The 26,491-nt window shown below is 48.8% G+C and overlaps 1 protein-coding gene across 3 annotated transcripts in view; it reads right to left on the reverse strand.

Annotated features, from left to right (window-relative positions):
- The window catches only part of SFXN5 (sideroflexin 5), a 102,943-nt gene that overhangs the window by 66,816 nt on the left and 9,636 nt on the right, over positions 1 to 26,491 (reverse strand). For all 3 annotated transcript variants that reach the window (XM_045827625.1, XM_045827624.1, XM_045827623.1), the window contains exons 3-6: positions 18,187 to 18,264; positions 3,509 to 3,535; positions 2,915 to 2,969; positions 994 to 1,019 (exon numbers count right to left, since the gene is read on the reverse strand). In XM_045827625.1, coding sequence (XP_045683581.1) covers positions 994 to 1,019; positions 2,915 to 2,969; positions 3,509 to 3,535; positions 18,187 to 18,264 — 186 coding nt within the window. The remainder of the gene's footprint in view (positions 1 to 993; positions 1,020 to 2,914; positions 2,970 to 3,508; positions 3,536 to 18,186; positions 18,265 to 26,491) is intronic.

The raw sequence follows: 26,491 nt of genomic DNA on the forward strand, positions 1-26,491 counted from the left end.
TTATAAGAGACCGCAGTACCATTCTACACACACCTTGCTCTGATCCTGCTTCTAGGATCGCATGCTGCACTTAGTTCTGATCTCGTTAGCCTTACAGATACAATTCAAGAGAACTGAGAACATATGGATCCTCTAAAAGACTTGCACAATCATGTCAAAGCAACACTGTTTGCTGTGAACTCCAAACTTTAAACAACCCAAATTTTCACGAAGAGTAGGATAGATAAAGAAAGGTCAATATTGTTAGAACAATGGGATAATGTGCAGCAATGAAAAACAAGGTAATACCACATATAACAATATGGACAAGTCTCACAAATGATTTGAGTATAAGAAGCCAAAGGCCAGAAGAAGCACATACTGACAATCCCATTTATATAAAGTTCAAAGCAGGTGCAATGATAATACCATGGAGGAAGTCCAGAAAGCGGTTTCCTGTGGAGTGGGCGCAGTGACGGAGAGGTTTCTGAGATGCTGCCGAGAAAGCTCTCGGTCTAGCTCACTCTGTGAAAACCCAACAAGCTGCACCTATATTTATGATGAAAGCACCTCTCTGTACATGTTTTACTCCAATATTAAAAAATTCAAGAGCACACTGAACCCTGATTTTAAAACCAAACAAAAAGAAGACTGAATCCTTTGAGTTAATTTCCAACCTCAGTTTTCAGAAACCACCCTTACTTCCCGACTTCCCCAGACTGAGGCAAAGGCTCCCCTGGAACCAAACCAACACGTCTCAGAGACAATACTTGGGATGTGCAGGGATGAAGGCTCATGGAGGTTGTGCTGGGTGTGCCTGACACACCTTCTACAGAAGAAGTTGGACGGGACAAATCAAGAAAATTACAAAGAAAGGAATGCTATTTTATCCAGTAACTGCTTTCCAGGATTGTATCCTAAATCAATAACTCAGTCACATACTTATGAGCAGTGATGTAAAGTTATACATTAAAACGTTTCTTGGATAAAAAACCCTTTGAAGGTAATACTTACAATTGGCGTCCCAAAAGGAATGTAACCTGCGAGAGGAGAGAGGAAAGGGTCAGGCCTTGTGACACCAAGCACTGGCCCCCGAGGATGTCTCAACTGAGAGCCCGCAGGGGGCTGCTGGGCGTGGTCTGGCAGTGGCCCCAGTGAGGGGGGCGGGTCAGTTAGGGGAGAGGCCCACCTCTGTCCCCAGACATTTTCCCAGCTCAGCCCTCCCCTTCCCAGCAGAGAGGGCTCCCCTGTGTCCCCCAGCCTCCCTCTCTGTTCCCCTTTAGCTAGTTTTCACTCGCTCCGAAACCCCGAGGCGCATTCCTTAAGGCAGGGCTGCCCACGGCCTGGGCACCACCACTCCACGTTTCCTTCACGAGGCACGATGCCCCTGCCCACACTCACTGCACACGCTGCAACATCTCTGAAGGCCCCGGAATGTCCTCCTTCTTCCCTCAGCTTGTCTTCTGAGCGTGCACCCTTACTTCCCTGGCATCAGGACCATTTCTAGAAAGGGAATTCCCTACCTACCTGAGATGTGTACCTCGAAGTGCCGGAGCTCTTTCCATGTCTAGTGCCCTGACTAGACATCCTCAGCAAAGCTGGCTGGCGAAAAGCACAGCCTGGCCCTGGGCACTGTTTCATCACTGCTCATGGACCCTAGTCCAAGGCAAGGCTCCCTCCACCACCCTCACTGCTGTCCATGGGCAGTCCCCTGTCCCCAACCTCTAACTTATAGCAGCTGGTAGCTGGATAGCAGCAAATCACGCTTAGCTATCTGAGTTATGTGTAAAGCAAAGGTTTGCATACTGAGGGTGCACAATTGTGCATGCACGTGAGCCACCACTCTCCCACCCATGGCCCTCTGGAGACAGGTCCAAAGTTTGACTGGAGAACTACAAGAGAAACCAGGCTCAGAAGAGAGCCTGCTATGGCCTTGTCCAGGGACTGGGGAGCACCCACAGCCATCACTGTAAGATGCTCATAAACTTACAGCAAGGTGAGGTTATCACTGGGTACCAATGGCCCCTGTTTGCACAAGGAAGTCACATGGTTGCTCATTCTTTCACCTCCATGAGGTTGGGCTGTCTGGGGTGAGGATGCTGGCTGACCTCCCCAACTGAGAACACCCACTGGTAGAGACCCTTTCTCCAGCTCCCTGAGGACTTCCCAAGGCAGTATCCAGCAGCCGTCCCACCCACCCTGGAACTCGGGGGTGGTACCCCAGGGAGGAGGCATCAGCACAGGTGTGAGTCTGACTCCAGGCAAGACCTGTGGCCCCTCAAAACTGCAGGCAGGATAACCACAGCAGCCCCAGGCAGTGTGTGTGCAGAAGTGCTTTCTAGGCTATTAGGTTCATACACACAAAACTGTCCTAGTGTCCACAGGGCAGGGACTTCCCCGGGGACAGGGCTTTTATACGTACTCTCCCATTCCCCACCTCCCACCCACTGGTCTTCGGAGAATGGGAATTCACCAACCCTGTGTGTGCAGCAAGAGAAATACAGTGTAGACAACGAGGAGGGAGTGGTTAACAGCAGGATCAGACATGAAGGAGTTAGTCTGGGGGTTAACCACGTAAAAGGGCTGAGCAGGGAGCCGGATGTGGAAGGAGAGAGTGCAGCCTGCACAGGTAGGGCGGAGTGACTCCCAGAAGGTAGGGTTTGCCCATAGCAGGTGTTACTCTTGAGGTGAGTGGTATACAACATTCCACCCCAGCTGCTCAGGCAGAGAAGGCACATTTTTAAAAAGCTCCATAGGTGATTCCAAGGCCTGGCCAGTGTTGTACAATTGAGCCAAGGTTAAAATGCAGATGCAAGTGTGGCCATGGGTGAACAGTCTCCATCTCCCGCTCAGGCCGGCACATCCAGATGTTCCTGGAACTGTGACCATAGTGACTGGCTTGGCTGGGCAGAACCAGAAGGTCCCAGGGGCTTACCTGACATTCTAAAGGGCATGAAGATCTTCTCATTGGTATCCGGGTGTAGAATAGCCTGGCAAGAGCAAGGAACAGAGCACAAGGTGACGGTGGGACAGGGACGGGGACACGGAGGGGGGAAGGATGGAGGCGGGAAAGGAGAGCTCCCCTAGGATGACTGAGATGAACGCGGCTGTGTCTTGCCTTCTGGCTGGTCCGTCCTTCCCTACCATTCAAGGCAGGAGAAAACCAAAACTGGGACCCCAACAGTACTTACCCTTTAACGCTCAAAGCTGAGTGCAGGGAGGACGGGACTGGGCTTACCTTGCAGGCCCTCTGAACCCCTGTGCCTGGCACACAGTAGGCATGTAACAAGGGTTGTGTGGAAGGAGCCACAGGGAAGGAGTCAGGGACCCAGGGAAAGGTGAGCTGGTCTGAGCTCCAGTCTTCAGAAACTCAGGCCCTGGGTGCTGGGGGAGCAGGAAAGGGAGGGGCAGCCAGGACCGGAGGGCAGGGAGAGACTGGACACACAGCAGCCGAGGATCCCCCCTGCTCCCGGAGCGAGGTCCAGGAGAGCATGGGAAAGGGAAGGAAAATAAGCCAAAGCTAGATTACCTGCTTGATTTTCTGTGCGCTCCACAGCTGGAAGGAAGGGAGAGAGAAAAAAGAAAAGAAAAAGTAAATAAGTTAAAGTACATATCAATGTAAGTTCTCATTGCTTCTCGGCCTTTGGCTAAGATCGAGTGTAGTGTCAATGTAAGGTCTCAAAGCCACATTTTTCTACCCAAGAGATCTAGCTCCCAAGGGCATCAGAGGCTCGGGCTGTCTGGCTGCCCCAGGTCTGGCAGCTACCCTGAGGGTGTGGCATCAGGGACCCCAGAACTGCAGGGCTAGGGGATCACATGCAGATTATTTAAACAAAGGATTCTCAACTCTGGTTGCCATAACATCACTTATAGAATTCTTCCAGCATTTTTCTAAAGCTTCCTAGCTGATCTAATGCAGGATTAGGTAAGAAGCCTGATTTTTTTTTATTGTTTCTGCTGTTACGGTTGCTCCAATTTTTTCCCCTTTGCCCCCCTCCACCCAACCCGCCCCCCACTATGCAGAAGAAGCCTGATTTAAATGAAGATCCTTCAACTTTCTGCCAGAATCACTAGAGGCAGTGTAACATGATCGTTTCAGAGCAAGGCAGGCTGCCTGGATTCCCAGCTTCGCCACTCCTGCCTCCGAGGCCCAATTTCCTCGTCTATAAAATGGGGATAATAGCTGTGCCGCTAACACTGTGGAAAAAAAATATATATGAAAAGTGCCTGGAGCAGCACTGGGTACACAGAAGGGGCTTTATAACTGCCTACTGCTGTAGAGAGCGTTATTATTCCTATTGTTCTTCCAGGAAGGCTGCAGGGAGAAGAAAGTTGCTTTCAAATGAGTGGCAAAGTCGTCGCTCGTCAGCACAAGCGTGTGTGGCACAGGCTGGAGAGACAGAACAATCTGTCAGTTCCTTCAAATGATATAAATACTGTATTTCATGGAACTTAAGACATCATGAATCCTAAGACACTTTTATGTGCCACTAAGTAAGAAAACAATGATATAATGCCAAGACCAACATCAATAAAAAGACTCATCCCATTTAAGAGATGTTAAAAATGTGACAGACCTTTTAGAATCAAGAAAATATGCTAAGTGAAAAATTTCCAGTGTGGGCAAACCAAGGGCCAGTGCATTTTAACGAAGTGAGAAGGGTGTGAGGCGAGAGAAGATGTGGCCAGCAGGTGACACTTAGTTTTATAACAGAAGAGTTCAGTTATGCTTCATTTATATGGCACTGTTGTTGTCTGGAATATAAATTAAGTTACAGAAGGCTACGGGGTAGCAAAAATAGAAGTTATAAAATTGATATATTAAAGTTTATGCATTTTACTCACAGCACAGTCCCTCAAGCCTTAATTCACAGCCTAATTACTCTTATTTTAGATACATTTCAAACATATTTGATTGTCTGCTATTCCAGGAAGATTGGAAGCAGTAGATTTAAAAAAAATAATAATTGGGGAACAGAAGGGACTGAAATGAGAAAAACCAAATGAAGGATCACTGTTAGCCAAAGGAGGTAAGTGAGAGCATACAGCAAAGATGTCAAAAAAAAAAAAAAAAGATAAAAGCCCTGGCTGGTGTGGCTCAGTGGATTGAAAGCCAGCCTGCGAATCAAAGGGTTGCTGGTTCGATTCCCAGTCAGGGCACATGCCGGGGTTGCGGGCCAGGTCCCCACTAGGGGGCACATGAGAGGCAACCACACATTGATGTTTTTCTCCCTCTCTTTCTCCCTCCCTCCCCCTCTCTGTAAACATAAATAAATAAAGTTTAAAAAACAAAGATAAAAGGCTGACCCTTCTTTGCTGAGAGAGTGCCTCCCTGAAGCACACTCCCTGGCTGAGTGCCATCTCAAGGGCGAGCCTTTCGGTACTGTGCCCCAGCGTTTCCCACTGCGCTGGCCACACAGAAAACCTAAAGCTACTCTAAAATTAAAATTTTAAAAACAATCAGGATTCCTTCTTACAGTTCTTTAAAAAAATTTCCCATGATTCTGATGAATAGCCTGGGTGGAAAACAGTGGCCTAAGACCCCAAAGGGCAGTGTAAAGAGGGGGTGTTAGAACCAGGCAGGCCTGTGTTCAAATCACTCATAGGAGGTATGGCCCTGGGTGAATTACATGGCCACAGTGCCTCAGTTTCTCCATCAGTGAAATGGGCTGTGCAAGGGTAGGGCAGGTGCTCGGTGCTCCATGGCAGTTTGCATTTCCCTTTGGGCACACAGCCAAGCCTACACCTCCCAGCTTCCCCCACAGCCGGGGGGCCACCCACATGACCAAGTGCTGGCTAATGCACTGTGGGAGACAGTGATGTTGGCCTCCCATGGAGAATCCAGGGGAGGAGGAGGAGGAGGCCCTAGACGTCGGTAAAGCCACCAACTGGAGGGAGCTGGGTCCCCGGACAATGGCATGTGCCAAGCCCCTGAGCTGCGACTCCGGGACTCTGAGATGTCTCACTGGGCTCCGACGTGAGTGAGAGACAGACCTCACTGCATAAGCCCCTGGACTCTGGGGATTGTTTGTGACAGCACTTAGTTTACCCCGACTGGTCCAGAGGTTTAAATGACACATGCATATCTAAACTACTTGGCCCATAGGATGTGCTCCATAAATGCCTAAAACAGAGGGACAATCATTCAAATAACCAATATTTTTAATGGACTTAATTATTTTTTAAAGTCACTTCATGTCATTATCTTATTCCTACAACATGCATGTGAGGTGGGTAGATATTTCCCCACAAGGTAACTCATGTCAGAGAGACCAAGTGACTCAGCCAGGGTGTCAGGGGCCTGGTGGCAGGATGGACATGGCACGCAGGTTTCCTGCCCTCTGGGCTCATGTCCTCCCTGCTCTCCCGGGGCACCCAGGGGGAGGAGATGGATGTCTGTTCCGGCTGGGTGCCTGCCAGGCCCCGGGCAGGAGAGGAAGGAGAGAACTGGCTGGCAGCACCCTGAGGACGCAGACGCTCCCCGCTGGCACCTGTTCCTGCTCTCCCGCCGAAGTCTGGCTGAGCAGCCCTCGTGACCCATGTGCATCTGTGTCCCTCGGGTTCAAAGACTGCCTCCTCTGCCCCCAGCCAGGGGGCAGCAACAGAGAGTCAGACAGATGCTGGCTTATCAGCAAAGGCAGGAGTTTAGCAGGGCTCTCAGCAGGCAAGGTCAGGAACCCAGGGCTCACAGACACATTCCCGTCACATGTCTGAGGAACAGATACCACGGGGTGACACCTTGTCAGTGATACCGCGAACGGCCCCGGCAGGCTAGTGTCACAGATAAGAAGCAATAGTACAGCCTCACATGATAGATAACTCCATGCTTTTCTATTTTGCTGAGTACTTTCCCACAAAAGCACTGGGATTTGAACTCAAGCAGTCTGGTACAGAACCCCCACCTCTTAACCACCACATGCCCCGTCTCTAAGGCTAGCACACCATTCTGTCCCTTTGGGCATCTAAAATATTTTGGCGGCCTTTCCGCATCATCACACAGAGAGCACCTTGTTCTTCCTAATAGAAACCTCAAATGGATATATTGTATATTGTAAACTATGCCCTATTAGTGGACTTCTAGGCTATTTCCCATCTTTTTTATACATGACATAAAGTGTACCATTTTAACCATTTTTAAGCGGCAGTTCTATGGCATCAAGTACATTCACATCGTTGTACAGCCATCACCAGCTCCAGCCCAGAACCTTTCCATCTTGCCCAACTGAAGTCCGTACTCAGTGAGAACTCCCTCCCCCTCCCTCGCGGCTCCTGCCAACCACCGCTCTTTCCGTCTCTGTGAACTTGACCACTCAGGATATTTCATGTAAGTGGAATCACACAATATTTGTCCTTTGTGACTGTCCCATCTTTTCCTGTTACAACCATGCTCCAGGGAATTAATGTGGAGTTATCATTATTTTAGCACAAGTACTTAAAGGAAAAGGATAAACATGTTCAGATAAATCTGGCAGGACAAAGGAAAAATTAATGCTTACTCCAGAGGGAAGCAGTGGACAATTGGGGAACAGGGAAAGAGAAACTTGTTTTTTATTCTCTACCTTTTTTTTATATCTTTTAAATTCTGTAGATCGTTCATATGTTCCCTATTCAAAAAGAATTGCCTAAAAAATCAAGAGTAACCATGAAAAAAATAGATATAGGCTGCACAGCTTCTACATTCTTTTTTCACCTCTATGGCACAAACTGTCAAATGTCCAACAAAACCTATGTCCCCTTCTTCCATAGGAATAGAACAGTAGTGGGCAGGTAGCCAACCTGCTGCACTACATTTCCCAGCCTCCTCTGCAGAGCAGGTGGCTGACCTGCTGTACTACAACTCCCAGCTTCCTTTGCAGTTAGGCTTAACCATGTGACTGAGACCCCAGTGGCAGGGGGATGGGAAGTGAGATGTGCCTTTCTCTGGCGAGGGCCTCCCATTTCGTGCTTTCTGTTCCCTTCCCATGAGCCAGAGCCAGAGCCAGGTAATAGAACAGTAGTGGGCAGGTACTGCAGCTCAGCCTTCATCCTGCAGAGGACAACACAAGGAGATGGTAGAGAAACATGATGGAAGGATCCTGAGTCCCTGAATGGTCCTGTGGAGCAGAACCACCTGCCCACCTGAAACTTGAACTGTGACATGGGTGAGAAATAAACTTCTATGTTATCTGAGCTGGTGCACCCTGGGATCTTTTTGTTACAGCAGTTGGTACAACCCTAACTAAGATAACACATAGGAAACTGCTTCCCATGGTATCAGGGAAGCCTTTCCAGAGGCAGAAGAAAGAATGAAAGCTCAGGTAGTGTTTGAGGCTCTTCTCATGACATTTGGCAATGCTCCCCCCAGGACGTTTTGCGGTGAGGTAGGAGGGGCATCTCCACTTTAAACTAAAATTCCTGGCCATGACCTGATCTTGTGCAGGCTCACCCCATCTCCAGACTGTAGCAACAATAGCCAGGGTCCCAAATTTTGGCCTTGATTCAGCCACTAACTTACATGGTCTTCCTGTGCAAGCCACCACACACCTCAGACTTACACTGATTTTTAAATTAATCAGGCAGGGAAAGGGTGGGGGGGAGTGGAAACAAGTCTCTCCAGGGCCCCTCCCTGTCTGGTGACGCCAGGCCCAGTGTATGGAGAGGGTCGACAAGGACTTGGGTCTGACTCCCAGGCCTGGGCTTTTCCCTGGGACCCTCGGGACTCCTAAGTCGGACACTGGATGCAGAAATGGCAGCAGATATTGCCCACAAGCCCAGGGCTAGTTGCTAGTTTAGAGTTTCATGAGCCAGTCCTGCAAACAGGTTACAGATGGGATGTAAAGCATTCTATGGGAGTCCAAAAGAGATGCAGTAGACGGTCCATCCACACTGAGAATCTAGGACAGTGAGCCCCCGGCGTCTTCTTGGCAGCCGGCTGAAGCAGCTCCACTTTAATTCCTCAGCATGACCAGTCTCCTTTGGGCTCAGCCCATTTCCCTGTGTGTCCCTGGCTGAACATAAAAATGTACAGCCCTGACCTCTTGGAACTGAAGGACTGCAGCAACAAGCCAGTGTGGGTATGAGACCTTGGACTTTGTGTGATTTTTAACTTGGAGAATGAGGGCAGACAGGGTGTGGGGGAAGCGGTGTTGGTGAAAGGTTGCTGGAACAATGCAGGAGTTTGCTGATTCCAGTAACAGCCTGAGTCTCAGCTGAGCTGCCATCTGAACCTATTAGAAGAACCCCAGAGTAGAGACCAAGGGAGGGGCAGAGGGTGGGCGCCACACAAGCCCTGCCTTCTAGGGGCAGAGCAGGGCATACCCCCAGAGCCCAGGCCCCAGACCCCAGGCGGAGGAGTTAACTTCCCAGGCTCCACCCCCAGTTTGGCTTGCTCCCCTTCCCCTCTGCCTCCTTCCAAGCTGCTTCTCCAAACCTCTGAAGGCAGCAAAGACAGAGCCTATTTAAAACAGCCTCCAGAAGGTAATTAAGCAGAGCCTGAAGGGGATCCTTCTGTAAAGCAAAGGATGCTTCCATAAAATAAAATTTTAAAAATCTTCCTAATTTATCATTTGGGCCAATCCCATTATTCCTTACCATTAATGTTGTTGTCATGGTTACTCCCAGGTAATGTGTACACAGGCAAGTGTACGTGGGGTGAAGTTCCCCCCCAACTGTACAGACACATGGAAGGAGAAGGCACGGTCCCCTGGCCCTGCAACGGAGCGCACACGGCAGTCATGCGTGCTCTGCATGGGCAGCTTCTCTCTAATGGAGACATGGACCTGGAGTCGAACCAGGACTTGAATTCCAGCTCTCCCGCTTGCTGGCCATGCAATTTGGGTCAACTTAATCTTTTGGGGCCTCCACTTCCTCATTTGTAATATGGGGATACGAATACTTATTTTTAAGGTTATTATAAATAGTAAAGAAAACTCATTTGTTTAACAAGTACTTACTGAGCACCTATTATGTGCCAGGCAGTGATCTAGGCATGAAGGCTACACCGGGAAACAAAAAAGAGCAAAACTGCTTTCGTAGGGCTGACATGCAAGTGCCAACACACAGCAGCAATAAAAATAACTAAGTGAATTCTCTGGTAGGTGAGAAGGGTGAGTGTTCGGGACGGGTGGGGAAGTAGACAGGGAGTGTGTGTGCTGGCGGTGGGGAAAGGTTTTTTCGAGAATATATCGTAATGGGGTGCACGCAGAATGAGAAGGTGAAGGATGGGGACACGAAGGGGACACAGGCAGGTGATGCCATGGCCTGGGCCACAGCTTCTGACACGGGGAGGAGGGATGAAAAGAAAGGCCAGGCTGGTGCCGGGGTGGAGGAGGGCTGGGGGGACACTGGGGCTGCCTTCCCTGCATGCCCCTGGCAAAACACCTCTAGCACCTGTATCCCCCACTCACCCTGCCCCCTCAGATTCCATGTCTTGTCCTGCCTCTGGCCCTCGTGGTGACTTCTTTTGGTCCCCTTGACTTTTTCCCCCAACAGAGTCAGACACAGGATGATGTCTAGTGTCTGACAGCAGTAAGGAGGTTAGGGCAGTTTTCACTGTGGTGACACTGGAGGAAATACTTGAAGTAGTGAGTGAGCCAAGCAGGTATCTGGTAGGAGATTGTTCTGGCAGATGGGACAGCTAGTACAAAGGCCCTGAGACAGAAGTGGGCCTGCCTGGCGCATGTGAGAGACAGCAGGGAGGCCAGTGTGACTGCTGCAGACTAAGTAGTAGCAGGTGGGAGATAAGAGAGAAATGGGGGCTTTGCAGGCCGTGTCAAAGACCGTACCTTTCACTGGGAGTAGAAAGAGGGGCACTACAGAGTTTCTGCTAGAGCAGTGGTTCTTAACAGGGGGGCGGTTTTGCAACCAGGGAACATCTAGCAAGGTTTGGTTGTCATGAATCAGGAGGGCATGCTACTGGCATCTAGTGGGTAGAGACCAGAGATGCTTCTAAACATCCTGCAGCACACTGGACAGCCCCATAACAAGAGTCATCCAGCCCCAAATGCCAGTCATGCCGAGGCTGAGAAACCCTGGAGCAGAGGAACAAACAACATAATGGATGTTGCCACAGTCCGCTCTGACTGCCATACTGGGCCCGGTGAGAGGGGCCAGGGAGAATGGGGAGAGCACTCAGGAGGCTGCTGAAGTGACCCAGCCCAGAGATGCGGCTACTGCATCCAGCACAACATCTAGCACACCATACAAATGCTTCAACTAATACTGACCACTTGCCTGCTCTGTGCTAACTACATGGGCCAACCCGGGCCAGCCCAGGAGGGCAGGGCTGATCAGGATCCCAGAAGCTTGAGGCTAGGGGTCAGCCAAACCTTCCTTTTAATCAGCTTCTGACAAACCTACTAACAACCAGAGAAAATTTGGGGTGCAATATTTCTAACTCAGTTATTTTCTCTGCTATTTTCAGCAAAGCCCAAATGCAGCTGACCCCATTTCCTCTCTGCCAGAGGAGCCTTGCAGGATCTCTTACACCCAGCTGTCCTTTTCCTTGGTAGGCTGCAGGCAGAAGTCCACCCCACACAGGGCCTCTGAGCAGTTGATGTGTTTTGCTGGGTGCAGAGTAAGCACTTTAATAAAGGCGGGCTAGTTCCCAGACTCTGAGGAACGTGGAATGATGTATAAGAACCACCAGGAAGAAGCCTGCAGTGGCTCCCAGAGACCAGCTCACCTCACCGCTGACCACTCCAGTAGCTTCCAAGCTGGCTTCCTTAACAGCACCTCCCCCTCCCCCATTCACCAGGCACCCCACCAGAACGATTCCACCACAGCACTTTCATGCCTCTCCCTTGCTCAAGAGTTTCCAGCGGCTTCCTCTTGCCCCACACAACACACTTTCACAATCTGTGCTGTAACTTCCCAACTTTCTCCAATTATCTCTCCCTAATCTCATCCCCTCTCCCTAGTCCTCCCTCTCCAATCTCTCTTTCTCTGTCTCTCTCTCTATCTCTCCTCTACTTCTAGGATTTCGTCTGTGACTTGCAGGGAATGTCGTCCCACTGCCTTGGGTCCCTCTCTCCATTCTCCATTTGATCTACCCTTCAGGGTCCACTTGTACTGCCCTCCACGAAGCCTTTCTTCATCGCCTGTGTTCTCAGGATTCTCTCACCGATGAACTCCTACCTACCTTAGCATTAGCTCCATGCAGCCCAGCCACCAGCCTGGCCCCTAACCATGCACTTGCATGGTGGCCTCCCCTGCGCTGAGAGCTGGCTGTGCGAGGGCAGGAATCGTGGCATGTGTCAACCTCCCCCTCGGTGCCCACCTGCCTCTTACATACTGAGCCATCAGCAGGTGCCCGTGGCCTGGATTGACCATGTTAACCACACAGGTTTAACTGGGGCTGCAAGACCTTTGCAAGCTCCTCTGACCAGAACCCGCTTCGTGCCTGTGTATGTCATTCTGCTCCACAGAGTGTCCCCCTCCCTTCCAAAGCCACCTTCAGACAGTGGGAGACAGGCAGGTGTTGGATCTTACAGGTCCAGTGTCAGGCCCCGGTCCCACCACATACGAGCTCTGCGACCTTAGGTAAGTAATTTAACCTCTCTGAGCCTTGGTTTTCTTACCTGTAAAACTGTGTTAACATAGGTAGATACCTACCAAATAGAGTTTCTGTGAAGACTAAGGTAACACATGTAAAGTGCTAGAGCCTAGCACTGGGCAAGCACGCAGTGGCGGGGCTCATTGCCATGGGGGAGGGGCCTTCCGTATTTAACCCCGACTGTCTCTGCCCGTGCCAAACCACTCCCGCACGAGAAGTGCACAGGCAGAATCAGCACCCAGAAACTTCACGGCCTACACTCAGGTGTTTGCCCTCATCTATGGCTTTGTTGTTCAATTGATGGCTTCAGTCCTTACCATGGTTCCTAGCACATCGAATTTTTACCTATTCAGCCTGAAGGGAAAATTATACTTATTTTTATTTTATCCTTCGATCTAGCTATTCATTGGTGTAGCAACCTTTTAACACATTTGCAGTCTCGGGAGGAGATACCAGGCCCAGCTCGTAGAAGACCAAACCGAGGCCATCGGGGCGAACAAACTGTCAACCCACTTGCGTGCGCCACTGGTGACATGTTGTGATGGGAGGGTGGGTCACAGGACAAACCGGCACACAGGTGCCCAGTGCTATCACTGACAACAGGACAGGTCCATGGGCATTAGGCACAGGTATGGGCTTCTGACCCCCACACCAGCAAAAGGACATCTGGGCAGGACCAGAGCCTGGGAGCAGACAGGGCTGCTGTCCAGGAGAAGATGAGGAACTGCCCTGGGGCTCATCAAGAACATGGAAATGACCTTTGAGCAGGACCAGTCTGGACCAGGAACAAGGACTGTCCTTAATTCTCGATTGCCTAGGCTTCCCCAAATCCTGAGCTGGACCGCTATCACCTGTCTCCTCAGCTCTGGTGTCTACAAAGGCCAGAGGCAGGTGTGGCTTTGTACACTGAGGCCCCAGGAGGGAGGAAACAGCGTGAGAGCTGCCACACAGCCCAATCCCCAAGGCTCTGAGGAGCCAGGAGGATGGGGAGGGAGGGAGATGGAGGATCTGTTTACTACAGGGCAGGTTCACACTCACAGTTCTGGGCCACTGAGCCACCAGACGGACACTGCAGGCCTCACCGACATAAGCCAGAAGGGGAAGCTCCCCTACCTTGCCTCCTCCCAGCTCCCTTGAGGAACATGGAGGTTTTCAGGACAGAAAATAGGGCAGGCCCAGGAAACAGGATGGGCAACTGAAGGAAGCAAAGAGGGGAAACGTGGTCTTATTCCCCAAACTCTGGAAGCTAGAAGGAGTCCCAGAGGCCACCTTCAGCCAGGATGGGCCAGAGAGGAACCCGGCTAGGAGCAGACACAGGATGGGGACACAGGATCAGGAAGGGCTTGGAGGCTGGACCCAGCCCTGATGTGTCTAAGAGGAACTGCAAGGGTCTGAGGACTTATGTGGCCTAAAGAGAGGCTGTCAGGTCAGGCCACCAAGGCTCCTCGGGACCCAGGGCCAGAGAGAAGTACGGAGCTAGGAATGAGGAGATCACGGCCTGCCCTCCCTACTCACGGCTGCCCCCAACTCAGCAGGCAGCACAGATGCCTGAGGTCGGACCCTGCCTAGCCAAGAACTGCACCATTTCACGTCACTCGCCAGAGCCCTGCACAAGGACATCTGGCCAAGGTGCTGCATCTGCTCATGTACTTGCCCTTCATGTCGCTGGGCTGCAGTGGAGCACATCCTGGTCACTTCCTCTGGGACCTCGAGCTCTCTGTGCTTCCTTGTAGGCTGTTCCTATCACTGCCTCCTCCTCACCAGCCTCTTCTCAACCGTCAGTCTCCAGAGAGAAATCTCTTCCAGAAACCCCTCATCTGGGTGGGTTCCTCCCTCCTCCACTCTCCTTCGGTATCATGTGTTTTCACAGTTCTTGCCTAGATTCTGGGGAGTCCACGAAGCAAGACCCTCCTCTGGCTTCTTCCCTGCCCTCTCCCCCAGGCCCTGGCACCGAGCCTGGCCTGTAGGTGCTCCCTAAACACATACTGAAATGAGCTGGACTGGGGAGGGCTGACGGTTAAGCCGCTTGCCCCAGGAACACCCCGGCAGCCACAGCTGTGTCAGGTCAGCAGCACAGGGCAGGCAGGGGTGGTGCCTCGCGTTGTTACCAAAAGCACAGAGAGGACAGTGCCAGAGGGAGAACAGCAGCATGTTTCTGGATGGGAAATAAGTAGTTTTAGTAACTGACCCAGCAGAGAGGAGGAAGCCATCCCTTTGATGCTTGAAGAAAGTGTGTTTAAGGAGCCAGGCCGTCACTCCAGGGACACCAGCAAAGCTTGGGACTTGGAGGGACCAGGTACCACAGAAAAAAAGGGCTAACCATAGGGCTAGACACAGGGGTTGACGGACAGTCTGTCCTCAAAGCTGTGAACCCCCAGGCCTTCCCCGCACTTTGAGGGGACCCTTCCTGCCCTCACCTGTGTCCCCACCAGATACAGATAGTTAATCAACCTTGTGGAGAAACTGAGTTACAGTGATTCCAAAACAGGGAACGCAAAACAGGGAAACTGAGTTACAGTGACTCCAAAACAGGGAACGCTAGCTAACGAACAGTGGGAAGTGGGAGCAGGTGAGGCCAAAAGCAGGGAACTTAGTGAAAGTCGGCAGAGAATTTTGGGACCCCAGCCTCCTTCACCTCCTTGCCTTCCGGGATGCAGAGGGATGAGATGATCCTGTATTCACAAAACAGGAAGAGGATTCTATTTTAAAAATAAATAAATAAAAGAAGCAATCAAAGAGCTCACAGAAATTAAAATTATGCCAGCTGAAGTTTAAAACACAATAGATGTGTTGAAAATAAACTTTAGGAAAGTTCCTGCAAACTCAACCAGCAGGTCAAAGTCAAGGATTAGAAGAGAGAGAAAAAAAAAAAAAAGAAAGAAAATATGAGTGTTAATCTAAGATGTCAAATATTTAACTAAAAGGAATTTTGGAATGAGAAGAAATTATCAAATAAACAGTCTGAGAAAATTTGCCAGAATTGAAAGACAGGAGTATTCAGACTGAAAAGAATCACAAGGAGCCTAGAATAATGAATTTTAAAGGAGATGGCATTGTGGAATTTCAGAAATAAATTCTATAGGTAAAGAGAAGGTCCTAAACTTTCCAAAGAATGAAAACAGGTCACTTGCAAAGCATTGGGAATAAAACAACATTGGATTTTCCAACTGCTGTACTGGAGGCCAGAAGACAATAGAGCAACGTCTTCAAAATTCTGAAGAAGAATGATTGTCATACTAGAATTTTCTCCTCAGCCAAACTGTCAATTAAAGCTTAGTGCAGGCTTGTAACTTTTCAGACAAAAAAGTACTCAAAATTTTCTTCCCATTTACTCTTTTCTTCAGGAAGCTACTAGAAGGGATATTCCACCAAAATAAAAGTCTAAATACACCAAGGGAAAGGCCCAGAGCTGGAGGATGTGGGCCCCAGGAAGGAAATTTTCAGGGAAAAAAGTGGAACTGAAGAACTGGAGTGTTGGGAACCACCCTGCCTGGTTTCAGAAGCTTTAACCCCCGATGGCTAAGGCTGAGTAAAGAGACCTTGGGACGGTGAACCACTAAGGAGACAAAGCTTATCTCCCTGTCAGGGGCCCTGCCTCTGCCCCTTTTACTTCACCCTGCTTGGCCCAGGGCAGATGACTGGTTAGCCAATGACAGGTAAGATTCCTCAAGGGAGGGATGCCCTAAGACAAGTACAGTCATGCAGGGGCCCTCAGGGAAGTACTTGGGGGCTATAGAAAAAGGGGTGATGGACCTTTGCCCCTCAGCTTTGACACAGCCTGAGTCCTCATTCTGTCTGCAAGAAGTCTCCTAATCTCTTGGCTGCCTTACTTCCCCTGCCTGACTTAAGCCTGAAACAACGGTGGAGAGTAGTACAGTCCTAGACAGGAACCAGCAGTTTGTTCCCCAGGGTAATCAAGCCGAAGAAGGAATGCATAAAATCCTGTGAAACCTGCTTTGCTAAGAATGTCCTCAATTTTGTGATAAGGGTCCAAGCACAAAATGAGTTTGTTTCCCCAAAGTTTCATGACCCTTTAGCAATCTGACCCTGACTCAGAATAAGCCCTTATAGTTCTTTGTATGTTATCTATTGTTTGATCCTTACTGCCTGACAATGACTGATGAGTTTTACCTGTATTCCTATGCAAATTGAACCTAATAAAAGCCCACTGAGGAACAGGCTCCTGGCCCTTCTTGGAGAGATCAGCCACCTTTCCTCCCCAAGCAGATCATGTCTTGGTAGACTTATTCTCATCTGTGGTTGACAGGGTGGGGGTGTCGCTGTGGGTAGATCCCCCCTCCACTGGAGTCTTCAGGATTGAAAGGGGGCACTGAAAATATCCCTAGAGGGTGTAGTAAGAATTAGAGATAGTACAAAGAACACTATGCTAATGAGGAAAAGAGAGGCAACTATCAACTGCAGATAAAACATAAAGTTTAAAAACAGAGGAAACAGCCATGAAACAACCAACTTGACTCTACACTAAATGTTACTTATATGATTTTAATGTGAACATTGAACAACCAGAGACCCCAAACCATTGTAACTATCTTGGGAGGGCGAAGAGGGTGGGGAAGAGAAGCATGTTTTGGGGGGTGGATAATAACAGACCTGAATTCTCAACTACCATACAAAAGAATTATTTAAGAAATAGCAGTACTGATCAACATGTCAGTTTCAAATGTAGATTTCTATCTGAAGAAACAGCTAAAAGTATTTGCTTCTGGGGAATAGGAATGGGAATTGGAAGGGGATAAAGGGCAGCATACTATTTTTCCTTACAAGTGTTTTAGTGCTGTTTGACTTTCTGAAATATGCACATACACTACTTAAAAATGTGAAATTAATTTTTAAGTTTTTGAAATAAAGTTTATGAACAAAGAAAACAACATTGGCACATTAACCATCGGTCTCTGTAATCATTAAAGTTGCCCTACACTACATTCCCCTATCCCTCCCCAAAGCCACACATAGTCATCAATATTTCAGTGAGCTCTAGTTCAAGTTTCTACATAGTATTTTAAAAAATGAAAGTACAGCCCTGGCTAGGTGGCTCAGTTGGTTGGAGCATTGTCCCATACACCAAAGGGTTGCAGGTTCGATTCCCAGTTAGGGCATGGGCAGGAGGCAACTGATCAATGTTTCTCTCTCACATCAATGTTTCTCTCTCCCCCCCCCCTCTATAAAATCAATAAACATATCCTCAGAAAAGGATTAAAAGCATGGAATAACAGTGTCCTAGTCTAATCCCCACCACCTGCCGTCCTCCTTCCCACACTCAACTTGAACTTTTGGGGAGTAGTATGGTGGTAAATAATTAATAATAAATTCTTTAGGGGAAAAGAATCCTAATTTGTACCATTTGCCAATTTCCATGGTGTAAATACTGCCACCGTGGCTGAGTTCAAGCTATTGTTGTGATGTCACTAAATGCGGAATTGGGAAGAGGTATACGCACATCGCCTCTAGCAAACTACTGCCTTTGGGTCTCTCCGACCTCATCAGCCTCATGCTTCCCACCAGACCCGGGGTACCGGGAGACCTGAGTACCTTGTACAAAAGCTGTTAGTCCACAGGGGTATGTAGCCAGAGAAGTGGTTAATGAAGGAAAAAGACATGGTCTTGGCTGCAGGGAAAGCGTTACCCCCCTTCCTTCTCCACCTGCAGTGAGTTACCTGTTCATTGGTGACCCCTGGGTGCAGGGTCCCGTGCTTATAGTCCTCCAGCAGCTGTACAGCCTCTCTGAGACGTCTCTGCAGGGAAGAGAAAAGGGACGTTGAGGGACACAGATCCAGGGCTCCGGCAACTCCTTCCCTTGCAGGAGTGCATCTCTACTCATCAAGTGCTGACATCATCACAGTGCGCAAGCCTGCCCTCCAGTTCCTGGGACCCAGGCCACACAACAAAGAAGGATGCAACCTAAAATCCTTTCATAGGGAAACAGCTAAATGGCAGGGGTATGATTACACTATGAAACATTATTCAGCAGTTTAAAAACTGAGATAGATCTATATGGAACTCCATGGCATTACCTCCAAGGTATTTTTTGAGTGAGAAAGCAAATGGCAGAGCTGTATGACGTTACTTGTCCTACCAACCCAAACCCGTGTAACTGAACACCGGTCTGGCTGCCCTCTGCCCTCCGCTTCAAAAGCCGGTACTCAGGAGACTGGTGTTGATGTTAAGGAAAGCTGTTTTATTTAGGTGACAGCAACCTGGAAGGTGGGGGACTCTCTTCTCAAAGTCCATCTCAGCATCTCGGGTGTCCTGGGTGGTTCATGTGGGAGAACTCAGGGAAGAGGGGAACGAAGGGATTTCCGAGACGTGCACGTTCTCCGATCCGCTCTTGGGGGTTTCAGTGTTCTCTCTCACGTGCTCTGTCTGCAGCTTCACTGCCGATGTCGGGGAACAGGACGCGCAGGCCATGCTTCTGCTGGCTCTGATGCGAGTCACTGCTGTTTCTTGGGGTCATTCCTTTGTTAAGCAGGAGCTGCAACTGCAGACGTCTACAGAATACTTCTAAGGAAACTTTCCATACATGAATCTTCTATGGGTGTGTTAGCACATTTTATTCTAATTCCGTTTCATGGTAAGTCAGCGTAGTATAAAGTGTTTATTCCCTGTTATACCCACGCACACAGAGAAAACAGTATTTTCTATGAGAGTGTGTATGTGTGTGAATGCATCAGAAGGAGCTCTAGAAGGAGACCCAGTGCACAGGTGAGGGTTGCTTGGGGGAGGAGGGAAGGGCCTGATGTGGCAGGCGTGGGGGGGGGGGGGGAGCAGGGGCGGGCTCGGGGGTTTCATAAGGAATGTTCACCGCAACTGTGATACTGACGATTTTTCTAACGAGAACATATTCATACAGCACTGATATAATTTCTTAGCAACATTTTAAAAACACTAGCAGAGAATTCCATACTAAAGTACACGTGGCTACAATAACTGATGGGGAAAGAGAGAAAATAAAAGGGGACAGAACTGTATGGTTGTTTAAGTCTCAGAAGCTGAAGAGATGGCAACAGTGGTAGAAAGCATCTCTGTCCACCAACACATCTGTATAATATTCACAGCAGCACTATTCAGATAGCCCAAAACTACAAGCAATTCAAATGTCAATAATAGACTGAATAAATTAGTTTATGGCCACGATGATTTATTATACAGCAATTTTGAAAAGCAAATTACAAATACGTGTTACAAAGTGGATGAACTTGCAAACATAATGTGGCAGAGTGTGTTTTCCAAAGATAGTGACCCCTATGTCTCCCATTCTCCATGCTCTTCTAGAACCTTCTCCATCCGCATCCAGAGGTAGAGTCTATGTCCCTTCCTCTTGATCCAGGGGAGGCTTTCATAACTGTCTACATGAACAGAGTTTGGCCAAGGTGAGGATATGTGCCCTCTGAGGTTAGGTCATAAAAATGCCTTGCTGCGCTGCTTGGTTCTCTTGGGACAAAGAGAATTCCCCTTTTTCAGAATGCAGTCGTCACACTATAAGGCATCCCAAGAGCCCTAGGTAGGCACCCACAGGGACAGCCACTGAGGGCCTAGCCTACAGCCCCAGCTGAGCCACCAACTGACGGTCAGCACCACCTTGCCCACCATGCAGGTGAGCTGTCTTGAAACGGACCTTCCAGCCCTTAGTCAAGCCACCCTGGCTGATGCTGAATGGAGTACGGACGAACCATACCCTCTATGCCCTGCCCAAACTGAAGATCAGTGAGCAAAAGAATTGGCTGTTGTTCCTCTAAGCCACTGTATTTTGGGGTGATTTCTTACATAGCAGTAGACAGCTAATATGCATAATGATAAGCAAAAGAAGTCAGATGCAAAAGAGTATAGTATATAAAGTTTTAAAAAACTCAAAACTCACCTATAGTGGTAGAGGTCATTATGGTGTCAACCTCGTGGGGTACTGACTAAAAAGGGCCTGAGGGAACCCTCCCAAGTAATGCAAATGGGAATGTCCATTACTAGTGGTGGTTACATGAGTATAAACATTATGTCAAAGTCCACAAGCAATAAATTTAGGACATGTACAATTTACTGTATGTATGTTGTGGTACTTCAAAAAATTAGCAATAAACAGACAACAGTGATAGAAGGCAGCCTATGCCAAGGTCAGGTGACAGACCCAGACATCAGGGATGCCCAGCATGGGCAAAAAAACCCACTGAAGCTGCCGGTCCCCTTTTGACAAGGACGAGAGTGCAGAAACCTTGGTCTAAATGCCTGGCTCTAAAGGCAGGGGGCAGCACCAGGAAGGGTCCCCAGTGGGGTAGGCAGCGCATTCGCTGAGCCAGCTGGCAGGGTGTTCTCATAGGATGAAAAACGAACAGCCATGTCCTGTGCTGTAACAGCAGGGATCACTGCCAGCCCGGACAAGCCAGCCAGGCTGCCACCCACCCATCAGGCTTGTGTGTGAACTACCTGTGGCCACAGCTGGCCTACCCCAGGGCATTAGGGGCCAGAGAAACTTGCTTGGGAGAACCTGACTGCTGGAAAGTACTGTCCTGCCTTCAAATGTACGCACATCAATTCCAAAATTCCAGAGTGCCTTCCCGGAGTTGGTTTCCAAACTGGAGGTAGTTTTGTGTTTTTAGGGTTTCCCCCTCCAATAAATCCATGCTGGTGAGAGAGAATGTCAGAAGAAAAACAAAACAAACAGAAAAAAAAACAGAGAAGCACAAAATACAATTTTAAATCACCTCTAAACATAACATTGAAATAACCATTGCAAAAGTGAGGGTGATTTTTCTTCTAGACTTAATACATTTGTTTTTCACGTTGACTGTTGTTTTAATGCCTTAAAGTCACACAGAAAGCGAGCAGTTTGGCATTTGAGTCAAGAATTTAGTCAAACGCTTTCTCTGTACCCCCAACACCCCTAAAGCTGCCCAGTGGCACGGCAAGCTCCCCACCCCCAGGCTGCCTGCTTCCTCTCTCAAGGGCAGCACCTGCCGTGGGATGGTGCACGCTCTACTCTCCACGCTGCATGGCAAATGCCCGTGTTCTCATCGTTTCCCCACCCCAGGGATTGATTCTTCCGAGTTCCTGTAACAACCTGGCCAGTTTCCATCTAGTTTGACTCGGTCATCAAAGGGGGGCCTCCTGCCACAAGAACAAGTTCCCAAGAGTCCTGATCTTGGCATGGGTTGAGGGAAAATTAAATCCAAAGTTCCGGAAGACAAAGCTGAGTATCCAGGACTGAAAAAAGCCAACACAGGTTTTTCTGCCTCTGGGCCTTACTAACCCTCAGCTGGTCCACCTCCGTCAGAGGCTGAAGGGCTGGGGCTCCAGGCTACCCTCTGGGGCGGGGAAGTGCCTAGGCCACTTGTCTGGAGTGGCCCCTGAGGGCTGGCTGTTCTGGGGACTGGTCTCCCCACAGAGAAGAGGGATAAGAGGGGGGTCAACCCCCTCTCACCCTGATGCATTGTAAGGCTTGGCAGAAAAGCCCTGGACATGTGAGAGGTGGGGAAAACTGGAAGTCAGTGGGAGGGTGAACTTTGCAGAAAGTCTGTTCAACCAGGACTAGGCAGCCAGGCCCTGAATGCGAAGATGATGCGGGGCCCAGCTGGCTGGAGACAAGACGGGGGCGGGGTGGGCACTCTTCTCTGGAGCTCCCGGGAGCCAGGGGCATGGACGGCTGGCTGGGTTGCTGCTTCCCAGACTCCATCACCAGCCTGCCTGCCCCTAGCTCACCTGCCAAAAAGTGCCACTGAGAGGTGTCTCCTTGCATTTGACAGGGGCATGGCCTTCAGAAGGTCCCTCTGGAAATGCTGGCACCTGGGAGGTCTGCTCCAGGGGCAGAGAATTAGAAGAGAGCAGAATCTGGGCCCCAAGTCCCTGAGGGGAAGAAGAAGGAAGCAAGGGGGCAGGTGTGGCATGTTCGGGGGATGGACAGAGAGGGCAGGAGACCAGGCTAGACAGGAATGGGGACAGAGGGACACAGGAAGGGAAGGGCACAGAAAAGGAAAGCTGGGGAGAGTCATCAGAAGCAAAACTAATCTTTTTGTGGGGGAAGGCGGGGCATCATAACACACACCCAAACTAAATGCAGACAGTATAATGCCTGCTTGGTTAAGAGAGGATGACAAACTGATATACTCGTAAATATTTCACTTATCATAATAATATTTAATATATTAAACATAGGACTGGCCAGGATGTGAGTAGCACCCAGAAATATTTCACCCTCCTTCTGGTAAAGGAGCCCACCCATTCTCTGAGTGGTACCTGCATGTTCCCACCTCCTGACCTGTTTTGTGCTTTCGTTATGTCAGAGATTGAAAAGTGCAGGGAGCAGGGGGCTGGTTTTAGGTATCTCTGCAGGACCACAGGGCGTGCCCACCCCAACCATCACCAACATGGAGCCACACAGAATGCACATTTAACCAAAATGAATGACTGAGGATTCTGGGGTGAGAGGCCAAGGGTAAGGTCAGGGTTAGGGAGCAGGTTCCCAATTCCGTTGATGATGATGCTGGTTTTACAGACTCAGATTCCAAGTGACTATGCCTTGTTCATATACACAGGACACGAATACAAATGCTGTGTGTGTGTGTGTGTGTGTGTGTGTGTGTGTGTATCTATCACAGAACCATCTAAGCCATCCCCCTTTCTGAGACAATAGGGGCCAGACACAAAGGGCATTTCTATGCCCAGAGTCACAGAGTGGGTGGTTGGCCCCTGGAAGCCCATTCCATCCCAGTCCTGGGCCATTTCCATGAGACGTCAGCATGGAAGAACCTTGTGCCCTCATGACAATAATTGAGAGGAGGGCAGTCTCACAAAGAAACTGCAGCAAGGCCTGCACCCAAAGCTGATGCCTATTGGGGTGGGTGCCCCAGGTAAGAAACAGAAGGTCCTTCGAGATTCACTCTTATTCAAAGCTGAGGCGAGCCTGACACAGAGAAACGGGAGAGCGTGTTTAGGGAAAGAGTACAATGGAAACATGAGCATTTAAGGCAAAGCATCCAGAATCCCCAAGCTTGCAGAAAAGAAAGGGCAGTGTCACGTGTCGGAGAGAATGAGCTGACAGCGGGGCGGGGGGTGCAGGATGGCTGGCTGGCAGGGGGGACAGCAGGTTATGCCACATCACGTTAACTGCTCAGCAGCTATCTGAGCGTCCTCACCTGGGCCAGCCTTGCCCCTGCCACGTACAGGCCATGCGTCCTCACCTTGTCTGCAATCCTGGCTCAATCCATTCCCATCGTGGCCCCTGCTGGTGGGACCTGTGGGCCACAGCTAACGATTTACGTGCATGCAGAGTGCCAAGCCCTGCTCTCGTCTTCCCTGGGCCTTCCTAAGCCCCTCTTGCTCCCTCCCAGCAGCCCTGGGACCTGCAGGGCTGTCTGGCTCGGCTCCCATCAGCCACCAGCCTCGCTCTGGGAGGCCCAACAGACGAGGAAAGCGGGGACACATGGCAGAGGCTCGGCTTCCCTCGTGTCTGACCTCTGGTCACCATCAGGGGGCCTATGTGAGGGAACCAGTGTGATTCTGGCAGCGTGGTGGGTAGTACAACCCTTTAGGAAACAAATCTGTCCGGCCATCCCAAGAACTAGAAAAACAATCATGACCTCCAGCCAGGATATCCTACTCTTAGGAATTTATTCTTAAAAAAAAAAAAATTAGCACAGATGAAAAGTGACACACCTGAGACTATTTTGTTTTGTTTTTTGCAGGATCATGAGAGATAGGAAACAACCTATCTGTTACATGCAAAAGTCTCATAGTAATGGTATTTATAAGACTTGACTTTAAAAAGTTATAAAGACTAGGAAATGAATGAAAAGAAGCAAACAAAAAGTCTATGTTCAAGGTAATAAGTATGCCAGAAATGTATGCAGATGGGAAAGACTTTAAGTGTACAAAGGTGCTGACATTTAGGTATTTTTTATTAAAAATTCCATTAAAGATTTTTAAAATTAGAATGTCACTTTTGCCCAGAATGCATTTAAACGGACACCCTCGCTCACTGCTGTTGAGAGACGGATGCTGACACAGCCCTGGTGCAGGCCGGCACGATGTGCAGGGTGACCTGCTCAGCGGCCTTAAGATGCCTTTCATGAAGAAATCCCACTTCTGGGAGTGTATCCAAAGGAAACAAAGGAGAAGACGGGGAAGACCTATGTACAAAGATATTTACTGCAGTATTATTTATGATGGCAAAAGACTTGAAACCACCCAAATGGTTAACAATAGAGAAAAGGATTAAACAAATTAGAATAACTACATGGTGGACTACTATGCAGTTATTAAACACACTTTGAAACCACATTTAATGCTCATGATATGCTATATGGAAAAAAGAGTATGTATCATGTATACATTTATGTATGTATACCATACATCACATATGATTATACATCTATAGAACTACATATATGCATATTATGTAAACATCCTAATTTGTACATAAATATATATCAAAATGTTAATGGCAAGTAGGATAACCAGCAGTTTTTATTTTCTTCTTTAGACTTTCACATATTTCCCTTTATTTAGGGACAGTGCCAGAATCACATCACATCAGGAGGCATATAACATCAGTTTCTTTCATTGTTACTGATGCTAAGCTTGGTCCCCTGGTTAAAGGGGTGTTCTCCAACCCATAGTAATGGTAACCTTTCCCCTTTGTAATCACTAAATAATCTTCGGGGTGAGACCTGATCCGAGAACTTACGAACACCCTGTTCCCCAATAATCCTTTGCACTATGGAATTGGCATCCATCAGTGATCCTGGTTGGAATCAGTTGTTTCACTGAGGATTACACAATGGTTATTTCCTTCTACGTTTATTAGCTGACACTCTTCTGCAAAGAAGAGCTTCCTTCTCTCACATTTTTAGTATTGCTATGGACTCATGGAATTATTATTATTATTATTATTATTGGGCAGCCAGAGAGAGCTGGGGAGTGTCCCCCATTGGCCAAGAGGAGCGCACCAAAAGCTAGAAAGATCAGACAGGGCCCTAAGAGCCAAAAGCTAGAAAGATGAATGGATAGGACCCCAGCACACCAAAAGCTAGTAAGATAATTCAATAGGAAAAAAAAGCCCTCTTTTCCCATCCCTATTCCTGTAAGAACTGCTTGAGCACGAAGTGGGGAAGGTCTTTGAGATAGAAGTCCACCAGTCTCCCGGGTTGTGGCACCTAAATAAACCTTTCCTTTTGCACCTGCACCTTTTGGCTTTCGATGTAGCAGGCAGCTGAATCTGTGTTTCAGTTGCATTATTACTCAATGTCTTATTATCTATTGTTCTTAATCTTCATAATGTTCAAATTGTCCCAAATGTGACCAGTTGGTTGCCCTTCAAGCCATTTCCTATGTCTCTGAGCACTTTCTCACTATATGTGACAATTCTCTTTGCCCCACATGTGGATAGTGATACATTGTTACTAGGTGTAACAGAGCTAGGAAACTGGGAAATGTGTGTGTGTGTGTGTAAATCGAGTTCATATTGATACCCCCAATTCAAATACAACATCACATAGTTCTTTGCCTTTTCCCTACTTCCTATTTGTGTCTTCTCCATTCCCATGGTTAGAATCCCGATTCCCAGCATCAGTGTTATTTGTTCCATCCTACAGCATACCTCAAATGGTTTCAAATTACTACACCAATACTACCATTGAGATGGTGTTATTGACACTATTTCAGTTAGTTTCCTGTGCCCTTCAGGATGACAGTCTATCAACCAGTCATTCCCTTACATAATTACTGAGTTCAGAAGAGCAAATCCCTTTCATTCTCAGTCCATAAAGAAGAGTAGCTTAGACGTCAGCTGGCCTCAGAGCTCTAGATGGAATTCCAGGACTAAGCGGAAGGTCAAAGCTGGGCTCCTGCCAGTTCCGGGTGGTTTCCTTCCTCAGGCCTGACCCCACACATTCTGCTCCCTCATGGAGACCCCCCCCCCAAGATCCCCTCAAAGAGTCTGCTCTGGCAGGCATTTCATGAGCCAAGAAGACCTCGCTG

Source organism: Phyllostomus hastatus, unplaced genomic scaffold, assembly GCF_019186645.2.
Source record: "Phyllostomus hastatus isolate PE091 unplaced genomic scaffold, TTU_PhHast_1.1 phas_scaffold_78, whole genome shotgun sequence".
In the NCBI taxonomy this organism is placed as follows: Eukaryota; Metazoa; Chordata; class Mammalia; order Chiroptera; family Phyllostomidae; genus Phyllostomus; species Phyllostomus hastatus.